Source organism: Megalops cyprinoides, chromosome 20, assembly GCF_013368585.1.
Source record: "Megalops cyprinoides isolate fMegCyp1 chromosome 20, fMegCyp1.pri, whole genome shotgun sequence".
Taxonomy (NCBI): domain Eukaryota; kingdom Metazoa; phylum Chordata; class Actinopteri; order Elopiformes; family Megalopidae; genus Megalops; species Megalops cyprinoides.
Window position 1 is genome coordinate 19558635 of NC_050602.1, and position 16115 is coordinate 19574749.

The window sequence follows — 16115 nt, forward strand, 5'->3', positions numbered from 1 at the left end:
ACGATCGTATTACAGTAAGATTCCTTTTCTACTTATGGCAAAGTAACAAAATAACATTTGTCATTTTATTTTTAAAGCAAGACAGACAAGTATTTATAGCGCTGATAACGTCTGATATTGTCAAAAAAAATTAACACGTCCGAAAGATCCCGGCCATCTCAATAATGCATTTTAACGCTGTGGTCCCTTTCATGCCACTTCTAGCTGAACACAATCAAGTGGTCTTAAGTTGGTCAAGCTGCAAAGACGCATCCATAATAATGCCTGCATTTTTTTCAGGCCAAGCGGTTCTTTTGGAGCGAACCATCCTGTCTAAGCACGGTCACGCCGTTGCAGATTTGCGACGTCCTCGTCCGCAGGTGGACAGCCTAAACCTTCACACGCGCGATTCACACACAAATGCGCGCGCAACAACAACAAAAAAATATTGCGCATCGAACTGACAAGCGCATAAACACGCACGCACAACAGCACAACAGACAGCGCGATGAGGGGTGATCAGCATAGTTTTGTATTTCTGGTTTTGTTTTCGACGCAGGGGAAACGGTTTAAGATCCTCGGCGTTTCTGAAGTCGTCATCCATCCTCCTTCATTTACTTTGTTTTATCTGGATATGGCTTCAGTGGGTTTTTTCTGCGTGTGAGAGATAAATACATTGCCAGTCAGTTACCAAAGGGAAAAAAAACCATCAAAGAGACGTTTTCAAAGGAGGACGTATTTGTATGAGCGAGACGTGAGATATTTTGTACGCAGGTGGAGACTACACTCAGTGGGGACACACGAAAAGAAAAACCTTACAATATGATCCAGTGCCAATGACAACTGCCTTAATGATAATCGGAGAGATGACGGTAACTTCATTCATAAACCCTGTCCCACCCCCACTCCTCCAGTGGGTAACCTGTGCCATAGCAAACAACAACCTGAAGTCATGCAAATCTACTGCTTTTCACAAAAAAAACAGAGAAAAATTCTTCAAAAGCAAGAGACAAGGGGAAGACAACACATAATCTCAAGATCTACACATGGATAACCAAAAGCAACGTGGGAAAACAATGAAATAAGTCTCTTTATCTTTCTATCTTCGACTCTCTCTCCTCCTCCCTTACCCCACCCCCCCCCCCCTTTCTGCCCCTCTACTTCTCTTTCCCTCTATAACACTGATGCGGGTATATAGTATCATAGACACAAAAGTTTCTATTTCTTGTTACTCTTGTGATCTGTTGTGCAAATACTACATGTAAAGCACCTTGTTGATTAAAAAAAACAAAACCAAAAAAAGGCAAAGAAAAAGACTTTCAAAAAGAAAAAACGACAAGAGACTGAAACCAGCGAAGGACCTGAGATGAGTTTGCATTCTCCGTGAGCGATGTACGTTTGATTGACAGGACACTTGTTTCCACGAAAAAGGAGGGAACAGAAACTGAAGGAGTGTGCAAAAAAAAAAAAGGACCACCACCACTGCAGGTGACCCTTGACCTTTCATCTCATGGCTGAGCTGTTCCAGCATCCTCCCTGCTGAGCTCCGAGATGGGGGTCTCACGATGATGATGCAACATCGTCTTTGTAATTGGGTGCGTCCTTGTGCCCTCGTTCGGGAAACGAGGAAGGGTAGTGCCGGGTGGAGAACATGAGCGCCACCTTCGGTCCATGTGGAATACAGCATGGTCTGTAGCATTTCCTCAGAGGTAATCAAAGTGACCATGTGGTTCAGAAAACAAAAGGTTTATGTAGAGGGATTGGTGGAAATGGTTGGAGATAGATCCTCAGTTTGCTATGAGCAGTGAGTTGGAGGCCAAGGAAGGGGATATTGTTAGTGGTACACTTTCCAGCAAGGATCTATAAATACATATATAGAAATTTAATTTAAAGTTAAAACAAGTGTGACATAAATGATGTTGTTTGTAGTGGGAAGCAGTATGGCTACCTCACTGTACTGAGTGGCAGGGCAACCTGCCTCTGATACCAAAGATTTCCTCTGCCTGCCAGTCACAAGCTGCTGGGGACACGCACGTGCACACACACATGTGCGCATACACACACGCACACACACACAGTGCAGTCAGACTGCATGGTGCCACCAGGGAGGAAGTGGCTACCATGCAGAACGAGTTGAGTGCCTTTTACCTTCAACCACGGGTGGGACTGCACTGGACAGACAAACTCACAGACACACACACGCACACACACTTACACTTTCATACTCACAAGCCTGCACATCCATACACCCATGTGTATGCATGCATACCAGCACTCACAGAAACATGCACAAAAATACATTCTCACAGTATACACTTGCAGGCATAAATGCAAACCTGCAATCTCACAAAAATACACTCACATGCTTACACACACACACACACACACACAGACTGAGGGGCACAAAGACAGGATAGATGTGGGGACAATGTCAGCTTCAAAATTATTCCTCTCTTAATACAATAGAGCACTTTCATTGAGTACTAAGAATTCTTTTTTATTCTCCTGTATTTTTATCTACAATAATATGTACTTGGAAAAATAAAAACCCTGTTACCTCTAAAGAACCCCTTTTTTATAGGAAGAAAAGGGGTTCTTTAGAGGTAACATCATGCGTTTGACCACAAATGTCCCTTTGTTAACTTAACATTACTGTGTTGTTACCTAATGTGGAGCCAAAATTCAAACTGTTCCATACTCACTGCCAATCAGAGGTCAGCATTCAGCATATAACAGTGCTTGCTTGCTGATCACTGATCCAGGATCAGTGTGGAGCTAAGGAGTAGTATGAGACCAGTAGTCTCTTTAGTAGTCTCTTTGACCACTAAGAAATTATAAATTCTGATTGGTTATGCCCTTGCAGACACACCCCCTTCACACAATCTCCTATTACATTAGCCACACCCCCTGGCTTGTACTGACCTGGCAGGCATGTGTTGACAATGAATTCTGAAATACCTCAATCCTTTCGTGTAAAGTTTGTGTAATTTAAATAATAACAATGATATTAATGATAATGATGACAATGATGATACTACTATGAATAATAGTTAGTTTTGGAACTTGTGACTTGAAGCTTTATACTGTTAAATCATTCATTTATTGGTTAGTTCATTTATTTTCGTTTTAAGTTTCTTGCAGCAGCATGTAATCTTGATGTTTTCATAAAGGAAAGACATCATGAATGTTTCTGTGAGAGAATAAAGAGAGAGACAGAGAGAGAGGGAAGTTTAGATGGGTGAAAGAGGGGGAGATGGGGGAGAAATGCAGAGGACTGAAGATTGAAGGTGATGTGTGAGTTACAAGGTCAGAAAGGGTAGCAGTGGGGTAATGGCAGATTTAGCATTTGTCAGTGGCAAAACAAACCAAAGAGACAATGAAGGTGGCATTTTCTACACCAAAAAAACAGAGCTGTTTGGTGATGAAAATGTGCATCTTTTTTGCATTTTGTCATTTAGCTTTCCTCTCTCCCGATGAAGATCCCACAGTCACGTTCCAGCGGTGTTTCCTGTGTGTGTCTAAGTGCTCCTGATGTTATTTAAAAAAATAAGATTGACAAACTCTGCACCTCTGTTGAAAAGGGGATGCAGCCTTTTTTCTTTCTGCATGTATATTGTATAACTGTATAGAAAACTGCAGGAATGACCTGTTATTAGAGGTAAAGAAGAGGAAGAGGGCAGGATACAGAGACTTGGGGGGGGGGGCGCGGTATTTGGGGAGGAAGCAGGAGTTAATGGGTCAGACAGATTTTAATTTTGAAATTTTTAGTCATCTCACTCCCCCTGCCCCCTTTGACAGTAAAAGGAATGTTCTTGGGGGGATTACAGTTATCAATTTTATGTACACTACATGCTTGTAATTCTCCTTTTTCCTCAACTATGTGAGAATTAATTTACAATTTATTCTTGATCTCCCCTAATACTGATCCCTCCAAATGGGAATGCTCTGGTTGACACCCATCTACTGTGAAACAGCACATGCTCATTTGGGTGTTTTTTTTAAATTGAAAGTAACAAGTTTGACATGTGAGAGACTCATTTCCCCTGTCTCTAGTTACGCTGGCCTCTCCCTCTTCTCTTGCCTGTCAATCAATCAGAACCAAGTGTCTTTGTGATGGTAGAAGACAATCAGTATCCAATGGAGAGCAGGGGAGGAGCAAGAGAAGGCAGAGACAAGAGAATGAAAAGCCAATGAGGAGAGATGGAGGAGGAGGCGGGGAGGAGATTCTCAGAGTCGCGTTCCACTGTGGCCAAACTCAACTCTGACCTTTCACCCCCCGTGAAGTGTGAATCAAAGTCTGATCAATGATTCACAATAACTGATTCACGTGCAACAATACCAGAGAGGCTGATATTATCGCATCACTGTAAAGAGCAATCCCACCCCACTCCTGTAGGGGTCTCACTGAGCTCAGACAGAAATCCCACCCAGTCCAATTACACCACCCTCTGCCCTCTCAACTGAGCCTTGAATAAAGTACTGGTACTGGAGAGGGGAACAGTTTACATTCCTCCCCACTCACATATTTCCTTGCCCAGTTGATGAACCTGGCCACTAATAAGGATGGGTGTTTCCCTCTTGTAAAAGACACCTATGCAAACACTCAACCCACCCCATCCTAATTGCTGCAGCTGGGTCAGAATGCCCACTCGCCCAACGCCCCAAGTCTGGCAACTCCAGTCACTGAGCCGACACGAGGAGCAGGCCTGATAACTGCACAGAAAGTGACTACCACACCCATCTGCCTGTACACGATATAGCCCCCTGCCCATATACAAACCAGGCTGTGCCGCACACTACGCAGCCCCCCCCCCAGGGTGAACACACACACAAGATGGAGTTCCCAGGCTGAGCATTCACACGAACACTACTGTCTAGGTAACACAAGCAGCTAAAGTTGTCCACGATCTAGACATACACAATAAGGCAAAGACTGATACACACATGATACACAAATCTCACAGTGTGAGCTTCCCTGAAGACTAGCTGAAACTCTGTAAGTCAACCAACTTGAATTGTAAGATTGTAGATGTATGACAATCCGTAACTCACAGCGACCCCTCACTCACACAGTAACACCATTTCAACTTCTCATAGCCAGCCCTGCTATGCCTCCAACCAGCAACCTCCGGTCTGTACTAACATTGTCCTTCATGGTTATGTCCCACACACACACACACACACACACACACACACACACTTATGCACATAGTGTCACACAAATATCCAAGCACACAAATGTGTACATACATGTACACACACCACACACATTCACATTCACACACACACATGGCACACACACAGCCACACATTGCACTGCACACTAAGAATCTCCTCCTGCGCCTCCCTCTGGTCACAGAGGAACATTGCGTGTCTGTGGAGTACTTTTTGTTCAGCACTAGCAGAGAACTTTGATGAAGGAAAAACTGAGTAATAACTGTTACAGAAAAAAAAAAACTTTAAAGGATAATATGGGTAAATTGCGTGTTTTGAAAAATTAAATAAACAACTGAAAAGCTCATGCAGTATTCATGCTTTTTGTTGGAGAAAGAAATCAACACTGAACTAGCAGCACCGTAAATGAAATATGTTTACAAGTGAGTATGATTAACTTTAATATTGGATAAATGCAAATATTCCACCATAATAAAAAAATTAACAATAACTAGTCCTTCACCTAACACAGAAGGAGACATATTTATGAGAAATAACCACTGTAATCCATCAACCTATTATGAAAAATGTATTACATACACAACACTATATCCTGCATAATCCTGATGAAAAATCTGAATATACTTAGTCTTAATTGATTGATTCAATGTTTCAATGTTCTTTGAAAATATCCCTCAATGCAAGACAACATTTACAGCTCTGCAGCAACCTTACAGTGCTTTAGCTGGTGACATCACCCTGTCTGACCCTGTCTACACTGCAGTCCACTTTAAATGAGCATGTCCCTGTGCTCCTGACGCACAAGGAGACATCCAACCTCTCACATGAATTTGGCAAGGGTTTTTGGTTAGAAACCAACGCCCCCCCCCCCCCCCCCAGCAAAATTCCTACATTGTTTAAAAAAAAAAAAAAAGTTGTCATGGCCTGGAGGGAATGTCCTGTTACATCTCTCTTCCTACATGACCCGACCTGATGGGTGTGACCATGTACTTCACCAGTGCATATGAAAAAAAAAAAAAAAAAAATTTTGTCAGGTTGTACTCAATTATTGTCGTCAGTAAATCAAGATAGTAAAAAAGGTGTCATTCCTATTTTTGCCAGATGGAGGCGCTATTGTCATACTGAAAACCTTGATCATGAAGAGGGGTCTAATATTATTAGTTCAGTGTCTGTCAGAACAGTTCCTTTCCTTTCATCATGTCATTTAATAAGAAAATTCCATGATATGTTTTAATGCCGTTTGTCTATACGTTGTCAGTAGTTTAGCACAAAGAGCTCCCAGGTAATGGATTGCTCTATGAAGCTTTGTGGAAAAAGGTCAACATGTGTAGCTGTACTATATAAATCACATACTGCCATCTACTGATTACAGAGACACACAGCAGTCAATTTCTTCCACATAGATTTAGGGACCAGCCTGAGCATGGTCCACCTCTAATGCCCAGCTTTCTGAGTATACTGATTCTCCGTGATGTCAGCTGTCAATATGTAAATAACACAGCATGTCTGTGTGGTTTAGATGTGTCTCACTTATTCACCCCCTCGAGTTTCCTCCATAAGGGCGAAGGAGGCCAGGGGTCTTCAGAACAACCTACTCACTTCCACTTCAGCCAAGTGTGAAGTGTGAGTCATTACAGTCACCACAAAAAGAGCTGGCCCTTCAACACCACTACCACCACTTCAACACAAGTGCAGCTCTCTCACGTACACACACATGCATGTGTGTGTGCATGCACATGCACACTCCAACACACAGGTACATGTACTTTAAAGTACACTTTATGTTCCTTAATGTGTCTGTTTGCAATTGCAGACAGTTTTCAGGTATTGGGAGTGAGGGCAAAGCGAACCAGCACAGGTTGTAGGTGTGACAAGGCGCAGACTGAGCCCAAATGCAGAGAGAACTTGACACAAGAGGTTTGGTTATTAAAAGAAAGTTATCTTTACTGGAGACTCACAAGACACAAACATGCTTGGGCAAGAGTGTGTGCATGTGTGCACGCACACACACACGCACAACAGCTCAAGACTGAACAAAGACAGGCACAAAGCACAGGACTTCAATAACAGAACACAGGTGCAAACGATGACTAATCAACACAGGTGAAACACATGAACTGAGAGAGAAAACACAAGGAAGTTATGCAGCCATCTAGTGGCCAACCCAGGACACAGCAGCTGCATTCCTGAAAGTAGGAGTCATATTGATCGATTTTGTGAATGCAGAGTGAGCCATAACATGGACTTGAATTTAATTATGAACTATGAATTAATACATATTTTAAGCTTATGTAAAACATTAATCATTTGTAATGAAGAAGCATTATTAAAGCTTAATGTGTTTATTTTTGGTAGAGAAAACATTCTCCCTACATTAGGTGTATGCCTTGGTGAGACAGGGATGACCTTTGACCTGTATATTGTCACATCTATGACAGAAAGAAATGTTAAGACACTTTTTTTTATTTGTATGTCATATTAGAGCAAAACAGATATTGACAGTAAGAGTCTCTCGCAAGGGTAACGCAGGAGTAAGCCGGACATTGGAATCATAAGCACAGGTAGTATAATGTCAATTAAAACATTCTTTTGTTTTATGGACATGCTTACAGGCTCTTTGTGGATAAACATCAAACCTTCAATAACAACCTTAACTTGCAAAAGGATTGGAAAAAGCTCAGTTAGCAAAAAGCTTTTACACAGGCTGTTTCAATGTGGCTGACAGATAATGAATGGAGTATGAAAAGCAAGTTCAAATAAACAAGTTTGTTGGGTTTTCATAATTTTTCAGTTTCCGTGTTGTATGTTTTCTATTTAACAATAAATATTTAACATCCATATTAACATGACAGATGTAAAGAAGGACATAGTGGGATAAGTGGCACTCACCTCAATGTGCTTCAGTTGCTTTTTACATCCTGTTGCAGGTCATCTGATGCAGGGGTCTCCAAATCATGCACAGCTGACTTCAGTCTTACCTGCCTATGCCTTGAGAGGCCACACCTCACACCTTCCATACAAAGGTGTATATAGGACTAATCAGCAGATCTTCAATCAAATATTAACGAGGATGTAAATGAAGTCAGCCTACATGCAATGTGTAAAGGGATGGGGGTTTTCACACTGACAGACTTAGGCAGTGGTTTAGCTTCTTAGTAGCCAGAGAGGCTGCTCTCATGTGTTAACCTCATACCTGGCAGTTAATGTATAGTTTGTGTGCTGGCGTTAAAAAAAAAAAAAAGTTAATCAGCGTATTGGGTAAAGCCTGCAAAAACTTGATTTAGCACCACACAAGCCAATAGCCCTCCCAGGGCTCAGTACGTCCAACCGAATGCTTTCCCTGGGTTTCATCTTGTCACTGTAGGTGCTTTCCTCGCTGCTGCAGTTTGACCGACACGTGTGCCCATTGGTGAGTGTGACTGTGGTGGCAGGCGCAATCACACTCATCAAAGTTCAGCAGGGATTGAGGGTGGAGGGGGACGGTGGGGGCTATACAGAATAAATAAATGTCCACAATGACAGTCACAAATCTGTATCTGCAAGATCTGAGGGAGTGAGTGACCATGACTCTGTCTGTCTGTCTGGCTGCCTGTGTTTGTCTAACTGCAGCTCAAGACAGGAACCTAGGGCTGTGACGGTCCCACTAGGTCGCGCACACACACATACACACACACACGTACGCACGTGTGCGCGCACGCACACACACGCACGCATACACACACACACATGCACGCGCACACACATACACGCCCCTATACACACGCACACACACACGTACACACACGCGCGTGCACGAGCAGAAGCAGCACGGTTTAGGCAGACAGCAGGAGCGAGGATAGCCACGCAGTCAGTGGGTCTGTGAGGAGACCGCTAGTGCAAAGGCAATGAAGACCGAGAGAACCAGCGAGTGACCACACAGGCACCAGCAGGGGGAGGTGTGCACGTCAGTCAGCTGACCACTGGACCCACTGCCACTTCCAAAAGGACCCTCAGACCCTGCTGACGGTCACCCAAGCTTGTCGAGGTAAGGCCCTGCCGAACTACTTTTTCACGTCCCACAGCTTTCAAGTTACCCCTGCTGCAACATGCTGTGGAGCGTATTATGACACACATGTATTATTAGCTGTTATCACTCTCATATATAGCATTTTATCTGTCAGCCTTTGAATGCATTTTACAAGATGTAGCCTCTTTTTTATGCATTCCACAATGTATACACACAAGTACAGCATATATCCAACGTGGCCAGTATATATATAACTTCACTTATACTGTAAATATTAAATATATAGCAATTCATATGTATTCATTATTGGATTTATGTTGGAATACATAGTGTGTGTATGTATCTATGTATATATATATATATATATATATATATATATATATATATATATATATATATATATATATATATATATATATATATGGATAGATAGAGAGAGAGAGAGATGGTATGTTTTCATTTTCTGTCTTCATTTGATTATAGTATAAAGATGACAAGTGACAAGGCAATCACACCAAGTACAACACTGCTGCCTTTTAAAATTATTTATATTGGTTATTTTTACAACACAACCAACGGAATGAAAGAAGATTTTTTTCATTTAGACATTGTCGAAATTAGTCGAAAATCATTGTATTTTCCTTTTTCATTTCATGACCACTCGCTGTGACATCTGGATATTTAGAGTTTTAATGCACGTCGTCTACTTTTCATAATAGTCCTATATTATGATGATTATTACAAGCAGTCGAGAACAGCTGATTGATGAGTTGCTCTGGATAAAAGCGTCTACTAAATGCCAATAATGATGAAGTCATTGTTCGTTACAAATTAAAACAGATGTGTAGAGTTGTACCGATGTGTTGTGGTGTGTTATGAACGCACACATAATGCATTACAGTAAGTACTTCGCAGAATGCCCTCGTGGCAGTCCATATGCCACAAAGTGCACGTTCGTGTTTGCAAATTGAATTAACATGGAGTTCAAGATGATATCAGGTTGGGGAGAAAAAAAATCAGGCGCTGGAGCGAAAACAAACAGATGGCTGAATAAAACTCGAAAGCGCTTGCTAAAGAGCGGCGTGTCGACAAACAGCAGGTGCAAGCCTATTTAAACAGCTCTCGGGAGAGCAACTTTCAGGAAACGAACCCGGCTGCAGCACGATGTTCTGCAAAAGCACCGCCGTTACTGCCCTTACGCTAGCGAAATGTCAGCTGCTTCCAGCAACAGTACGCTCTTCCCTACTCTCGAGGCAAAATTTGTCCCTAAGTGGCGATCTATGATCAGATTCCCCAACCACAATTCTAACCTTAACCAATACAGGCTAATCATAAATGTGATCCTCGATCAGCGCTCACGGGCAACTTCTGCCTGGAACTTACCGCGGCTCGCGGGGAAGACCCACGCAAATCAGTAGTGAAGCAAGATTAGGTCAATGAAATTGGAAATACTGTATTGCATGGAAATTCAGTATTGGATTTTTGTTCGTTTTATTATATACATGCGTCTTACGCCAAACGTATGAGAGTAGCAAATCCATAAAGACCATTTGGGAATTCACCAGCTCGGAAATCACGACGTTCAGACACTGATCACCAAGTAAAGGTAACTGGCTGTGTTAGGATGCATTCGGAAGCTGGTTAGTGATTTTACCTGAGAATAAAAGCATGAGTGAGTCGAGCACGTGTGTGCTGCAGGTGCATCGCATTGATTTTTATTATTTTCGTTTCTGGTAACGTTTATGCAAGCAATTATTTTTTAGCGCTGCTGATGTTGCCTGCTGCTGATGGTGGCAAAGTAGGCCTATTCATTGTACTGCCGTGCCGCTATGAATATCAAACTAGAGAGATCCACAGCTCACAAGCAGAGAGAGAGGGTGTTTTTTAATGTTTTCTTTATGTTTGCTTTCATTTAAAATAGAAGGTCTGCAGCTCATCTCCGGACTTGCGGCTTAAGACATCGACCATGTGCCATTTCGAACAGCAGAGGCGCAGTGACTCCACGCCTCCTTTTTCCGCAAATGAAAATAAGCGGGGGCAATCGTACGTGACAATGGGTGACAAATATCCACATGCGGTATGGTTATCATTTATTAAAATCACCAAGGGTGCTCTGATGAACACGCGCGCGAAACAGTCTGACGAAAGGGTTGCATGCAGGCATACAGACGCTAAAGACAACCTCTCACGTCAGAGGTGAGATATTCCGACAGAAATCCTTTTAGAGAGCTGAATAAGACAGGGCATTGCAAGTTATAGCATTGCTTCGAATCGTTAACGAGAGGCAAACTGCTGTCGTGAGAGTGTGTCAGAGAGGGCGAGCGAGAGAGAGCGGATGTGTCAGTATCCTCATCACTAAGGAATTGGTTTAGCTCAGTTTGCTGAAACCACAGTATCGCACTTTGCATGGCTGTTTCAAAGTTCCTCTTCTAACACACGGTCTTGCACGAGTCAAGCTGCTAACACGGAAATCAAGAAGTAATTAAACTGAATAATTTAGAGAATGATTGAACGTGAAAGCTAGTCTGTGAACCACATGAGTCCACTGACAGCTCCACTGATAACACCATAATCCTGCATTGCATCCAAGGGCCTATACAAAATGAATGGTGAACAGGCACACATGCCTCATTTTAGGAAATCTGCAGCAGGTTGGTGGGCTTTCCAGTGATAATCACAGAGTAGCCATGGTGTGTAGAAATAAAGCGGTTGTTGTACTTTCCGAGTATGAAAATGAATGCAGGCCTCAGACTTCGTTTCGCTGTTTCACAAATAGGTTCTTTAATACAGTAAAGGAACTAGCGGATCTTCTCCCCAAGTACAGAGATAAAAGAACCCTGATGATATGGTAATGCTGATTTTAAAGGAATCCTTCCCCACCCCCTCCAGCATTCTGGGTACCCATCCTGGCTGGTGACCTGTGGGGGCTGGACATTCCCGCAGTCTCCCCCAGGAAGGAATCATTTGCATTCTGTAAGGTGGGCTGAAGCAACACCTTCTCTGACTTCCTAGGGTTAGACTGGCCTGGCAAATGGTCTAGCAAAAGATTGTCCCCACAGGGTTAATATTCAATTGGCATTGATGTTAACCACCATTCTGAATATCCATCTGAGCTATTGTCCTGTGGAGAGCAGACAGTCCCGCTATCACCTCAGGAAGGAGTTGTTTGCATATGAAATAGTGGGCTTAAGCAATACCTCTCCTCAACTTCCTGGGATGAAGCTGATCTGCCAAATGCTCAACCACAAGATCTGTCACATATCCCAACATGGTGTATGCAGCACATACTGACTTTATATACACATGTGATGAGTAATTACCGTGGCTTTAAAATGAAATATTGCACTACCATAACTTTTAACCCTACATTCACAGAAAGAGCTGCAGCCAGTATGTGTTGTCCGTGTATTACAGCATACCTATTGCACATATCATAAATACAGCCGTTACCATGAGGAAAATCCCACTAACCTGGGGCATTAGATTGGCCTGTTTGTCCACACCCTCACGCTTCTGATCTGTTTCTAATGTAATTCGACTAGCTCAGGGCATTTTGTACCAATTTCACTTGCAAGCAATTCACATCAATTCTGTTCTCAGGTGAACTTTTTTTTTCAAATTCAGGGTCATATTTTTCTCAGGGCAGGAAAATGCAACTGAATTCGAATTCACTGGCAGTTAAGTGGCACCATCATTCCCCATGATACCTGGACATTCCTCATCATAACTGTATGTCCTTCATACACTTGTATATTCTCCACTGAACAGCTGCTTCAGGTGAACAGTAAGAAATTTAAGATAAATTAAGATAAAAGGAACTTGGGTTGGGTCCCTGGGCCATGTGTGTCATCCACTTAACTCAGTGTAGCCCTGGAATCTGCACCCATGAGAGGGTGTGAGGGTGTGATATCACTATCACAACATCACCACATCAGATCAGTGAGGGTTTCATCACTTACTGTATCTACACATCAGTGTCATTGGCCATCCTGTTTTTTTTTTTTTTTAATATATCATAGTTCACACTATATGTGCCACTGTCACCTTATTTGGACAGTGATATGACGAGCAGTAAAATGTGAATATCCATCAAAGTTTGGCCCATAATTAACCATTTTGAAGCAGAGATTTTATAACGATTAGTTGACTTAATGTCATCCTTAAGAGACAACTTTGCCAACAGTGCCAACAGTTAGATTTAAACACTTTTCATCAACCCATTTTCAGTAACAGTTTAGAAAAGTCCCTGAAATGCCCAGTTTTCAACTTAAGTAGACATCAAAGCCATGCAGAATGGCCTCATCACCCCTAAACCACAGACCATGGCTACTATGCTTTCAGACAAGAGATTAGAATATCAAAAATTTCACTCATGGACTCTTGTATCCTATTTAATGAATGCCACACAATATATATAATTAAAAATGCCTAGTGGAGTTCTCTGTGATGTAAGTGTGCTACACATCTTGAAGAATACTATGTTTACTTAACTTTATAACATTAAGTCTGTCAATTTATTTAAGACAGCGCAAATCTTACTTTTGACTTTAGACAATTTCCAAATGCAAACCAGCAATATAGGTTTAAAGAGGATAGCCTAGGGATAGTTTATTTATTTTCATGACTAAACCAAACGGGTGTGATACCGGCAGCTTTTGCTTAAAATGTCAAATATACAGTATAATCAGCAAAAACACATGGAGAGGATGTGACTTACCAACAGGGAACACACAAATCTGATTTAATCTTAAAATTATAAATCAAAACATGAAAGTCTGAGGTCATTGGAAGGCAAAGATATCATTTCCAGAAATATGCTTCATTTTCTTCGTAATCACAAGTGTGTAAATCCCCTGATAAACAAATATGTCCCCCTCATTTTCCTTCCCACGATTCTCTGGGTGAGTCAAGGGGGGGGGGGGGGGGTCTCTCTTGGGGGTGTGCTACCTTTACTCATTAGTGCATACATTTTGTCTAAGGATTTCAAGTGGCCTACTTCCTGGAGGCAGGCTTAAAGGAACCCCAAAGGATGTTCTCTGAAGAAATATTACGATCTATTATTTAACACTTACTTCCAATGAACCTGGAACATCAGGATACTATTACAAATATGATATTGTATTTTCCTTTTGCTATGCCTTCAGCTGTGCTGCAGTGTTTTGTAAATCAGTTTGGAAAGGAAGTTTTGTAATACATTACTGTATTTGTTACCAGAGATGCCCAAAATTCCTTAAGAATTACAAATTTGTTCATGTTTTCTTTTAATGGTTTTCCTTTCCAGGTGGGGAAGAGGAACTGCATCAACAAAAGGGCTTTCAAACCTGAGTTTTCAAACCCACAGCCACCAACCAAGTCACTGTAGGGCTTAGAGTGAATAACCACAGCCCATGAGACATAAATCAGTTACTGAACTTAACAAATACCTGATTAAAGGAGGACAGGAAAAACAGAGGGACATAAGCGGGACTGAAGTGGCCTGTGTAACAGCTAAAACCCTGGAGCTTTCCAGATCTTTCCTCTAGCCCTCACATTGTGCTTCTTCCTTTGTCCCCATCTCCATATCCTTACCCACAATCCCTCTCACGCCTCCTTGCCGCTGTGCCCCCTCTTCTCTGCTGGCAATGGAGGAACCATCTGTGATGCCACTGCTGTCTGGCGCAGACCAGAGCATGCTGGGAGAGGGGCGGATGCTCCCGTGCGACCTGGTAGGACCCAGCTCGCGGCGCAAGAGGGAGTTCACCCCCGAGGACAAGAAGGACTTGTCCTATTGGGCGAAGCGGCAGAAGAACAACGAGGCGGCGAAGCGGTCGCGGGAGAGGCGGCGGGTGAACGACATGGTGCTGGAGCGCCACCTGCTGGCCCTGAGCGAGGAGAACGTGCACCTGCGCGCTGAGCTGCTCGCGCTCAAGCGCCGCTTCGGCCTGACGGCCCACACCGCCCACACTGCCCACCAGCACAGCCTCCTGCCGCTGCTCTCCCTGCCCCGCCCGTCACCACACAGCCCCACCCACCCAGGAGGCGGCGCCCTCTGGAGGCCCTGTGATGTAGACCCTGCCCCTCCCAACCCCGTCCTCCCCGAGGCCCTCCGCTCGGCCTTCACCCCAACGTACCCCGCCCTGGCAGGGAGCGGACACCGCTTCGACGGGCACGCTTTACTCAGCGCCATGCACTCATTCCTGCCCCCGGCCCCCTCTGCGCCCCGGCCCAGCATGACCACGCCCACCCTGCCGCAGAGGAACATCGCTGCCGCGGACGGGGAGCCGCGGCTCCGCCCCTCGTCCGAGGCAGAGTCCAGTGCCGCCCTGCCTCACAGACTGAGGCTGAAGTGCCTCAGGACTCGAGGCAGACACCTGGGAGAGAGGATGTACAGACTGCCGGACTACCGCATCTCCTCCACATCAGCACCCAATTTCCACTAGATTTTTAAAAAATTACAGTCGCATTCTGTTAGAGTCAATGGTGGCTTCCACACTGCCTCTACTGTTCCCCCACTTTCCTGTTCCACTTGGGTTTCAGGCGTCACATTTCTTGGCACTTTCTACCCCAAAAGGAAGGACTCCGTCAGTTGCCTTGCGAACCAACCCCGGGACCTGCCCTAAAAGCCCTTGCCTTATGAGATTCTGGTGTGGACGCACTATGCTACACTTACAGCTATAATTGTTGCATCAGGGACTTGTGACACAGAACAAAGGCCCCTGGGTTTGAGAGCACTATCTTTTGGTTAACCTACAAAACTAAACAGTGAAAAGACTATGTTTATGATCAAAACTGTGATTTGAAAAATGCCACAAAAAAATGCCCAAATAAATCCTCAGCCTGTCCTGTTGCACATTAGTCCAACCTGATCTTTCATTCATCTGTTTATCTATACATATGCAAACGTTACCTCTCTGCCTCAGTTTATTGTCGAGTCCTCTTGTCAAATGCAGTGAAGCTGTCACTTGCAGTGGGATGT

The 16115-nt window shown here is 43.4% G+C and overlaps 1 protein-coding gene across 1 annotated transcript; it reads left to right on the forward strand.

Annotated features, from left to right (window-relative positions):
- Window positions 1–9146: 9146 nt before the first annotated feature.
- LOC118795400 (NFIL3 like protein-like) lies at window positions 9147–15579 on the forward strand. The gene is made up of 2 exons (XM_036553859.1): window positions 9147–9178; window positions 14442–15579. The coding sequence occupies exon 2, from the start codon at window positions 14782–14784 to the stop codon at window positions 15577–15579; it is 798 nt and encodes a 265-aa protein (XP_036409752.1). The 5' UTR covers window positions 9147–9178; window positions 14442–14781.
- The last annotated feature ends 536 nt before the right edge of the window (window positions 15580–16115 follow it).

Bases quoted from the DNA above. Each gene is read 5' to 3' on its own strand.
- LOC118795400 (XM_036553859.1), top strand. From the start codon at position 14,782: ATGGAGGAACCATCTGTGATGCCACTGCTGTCTGGCGCAGACCAGAGC.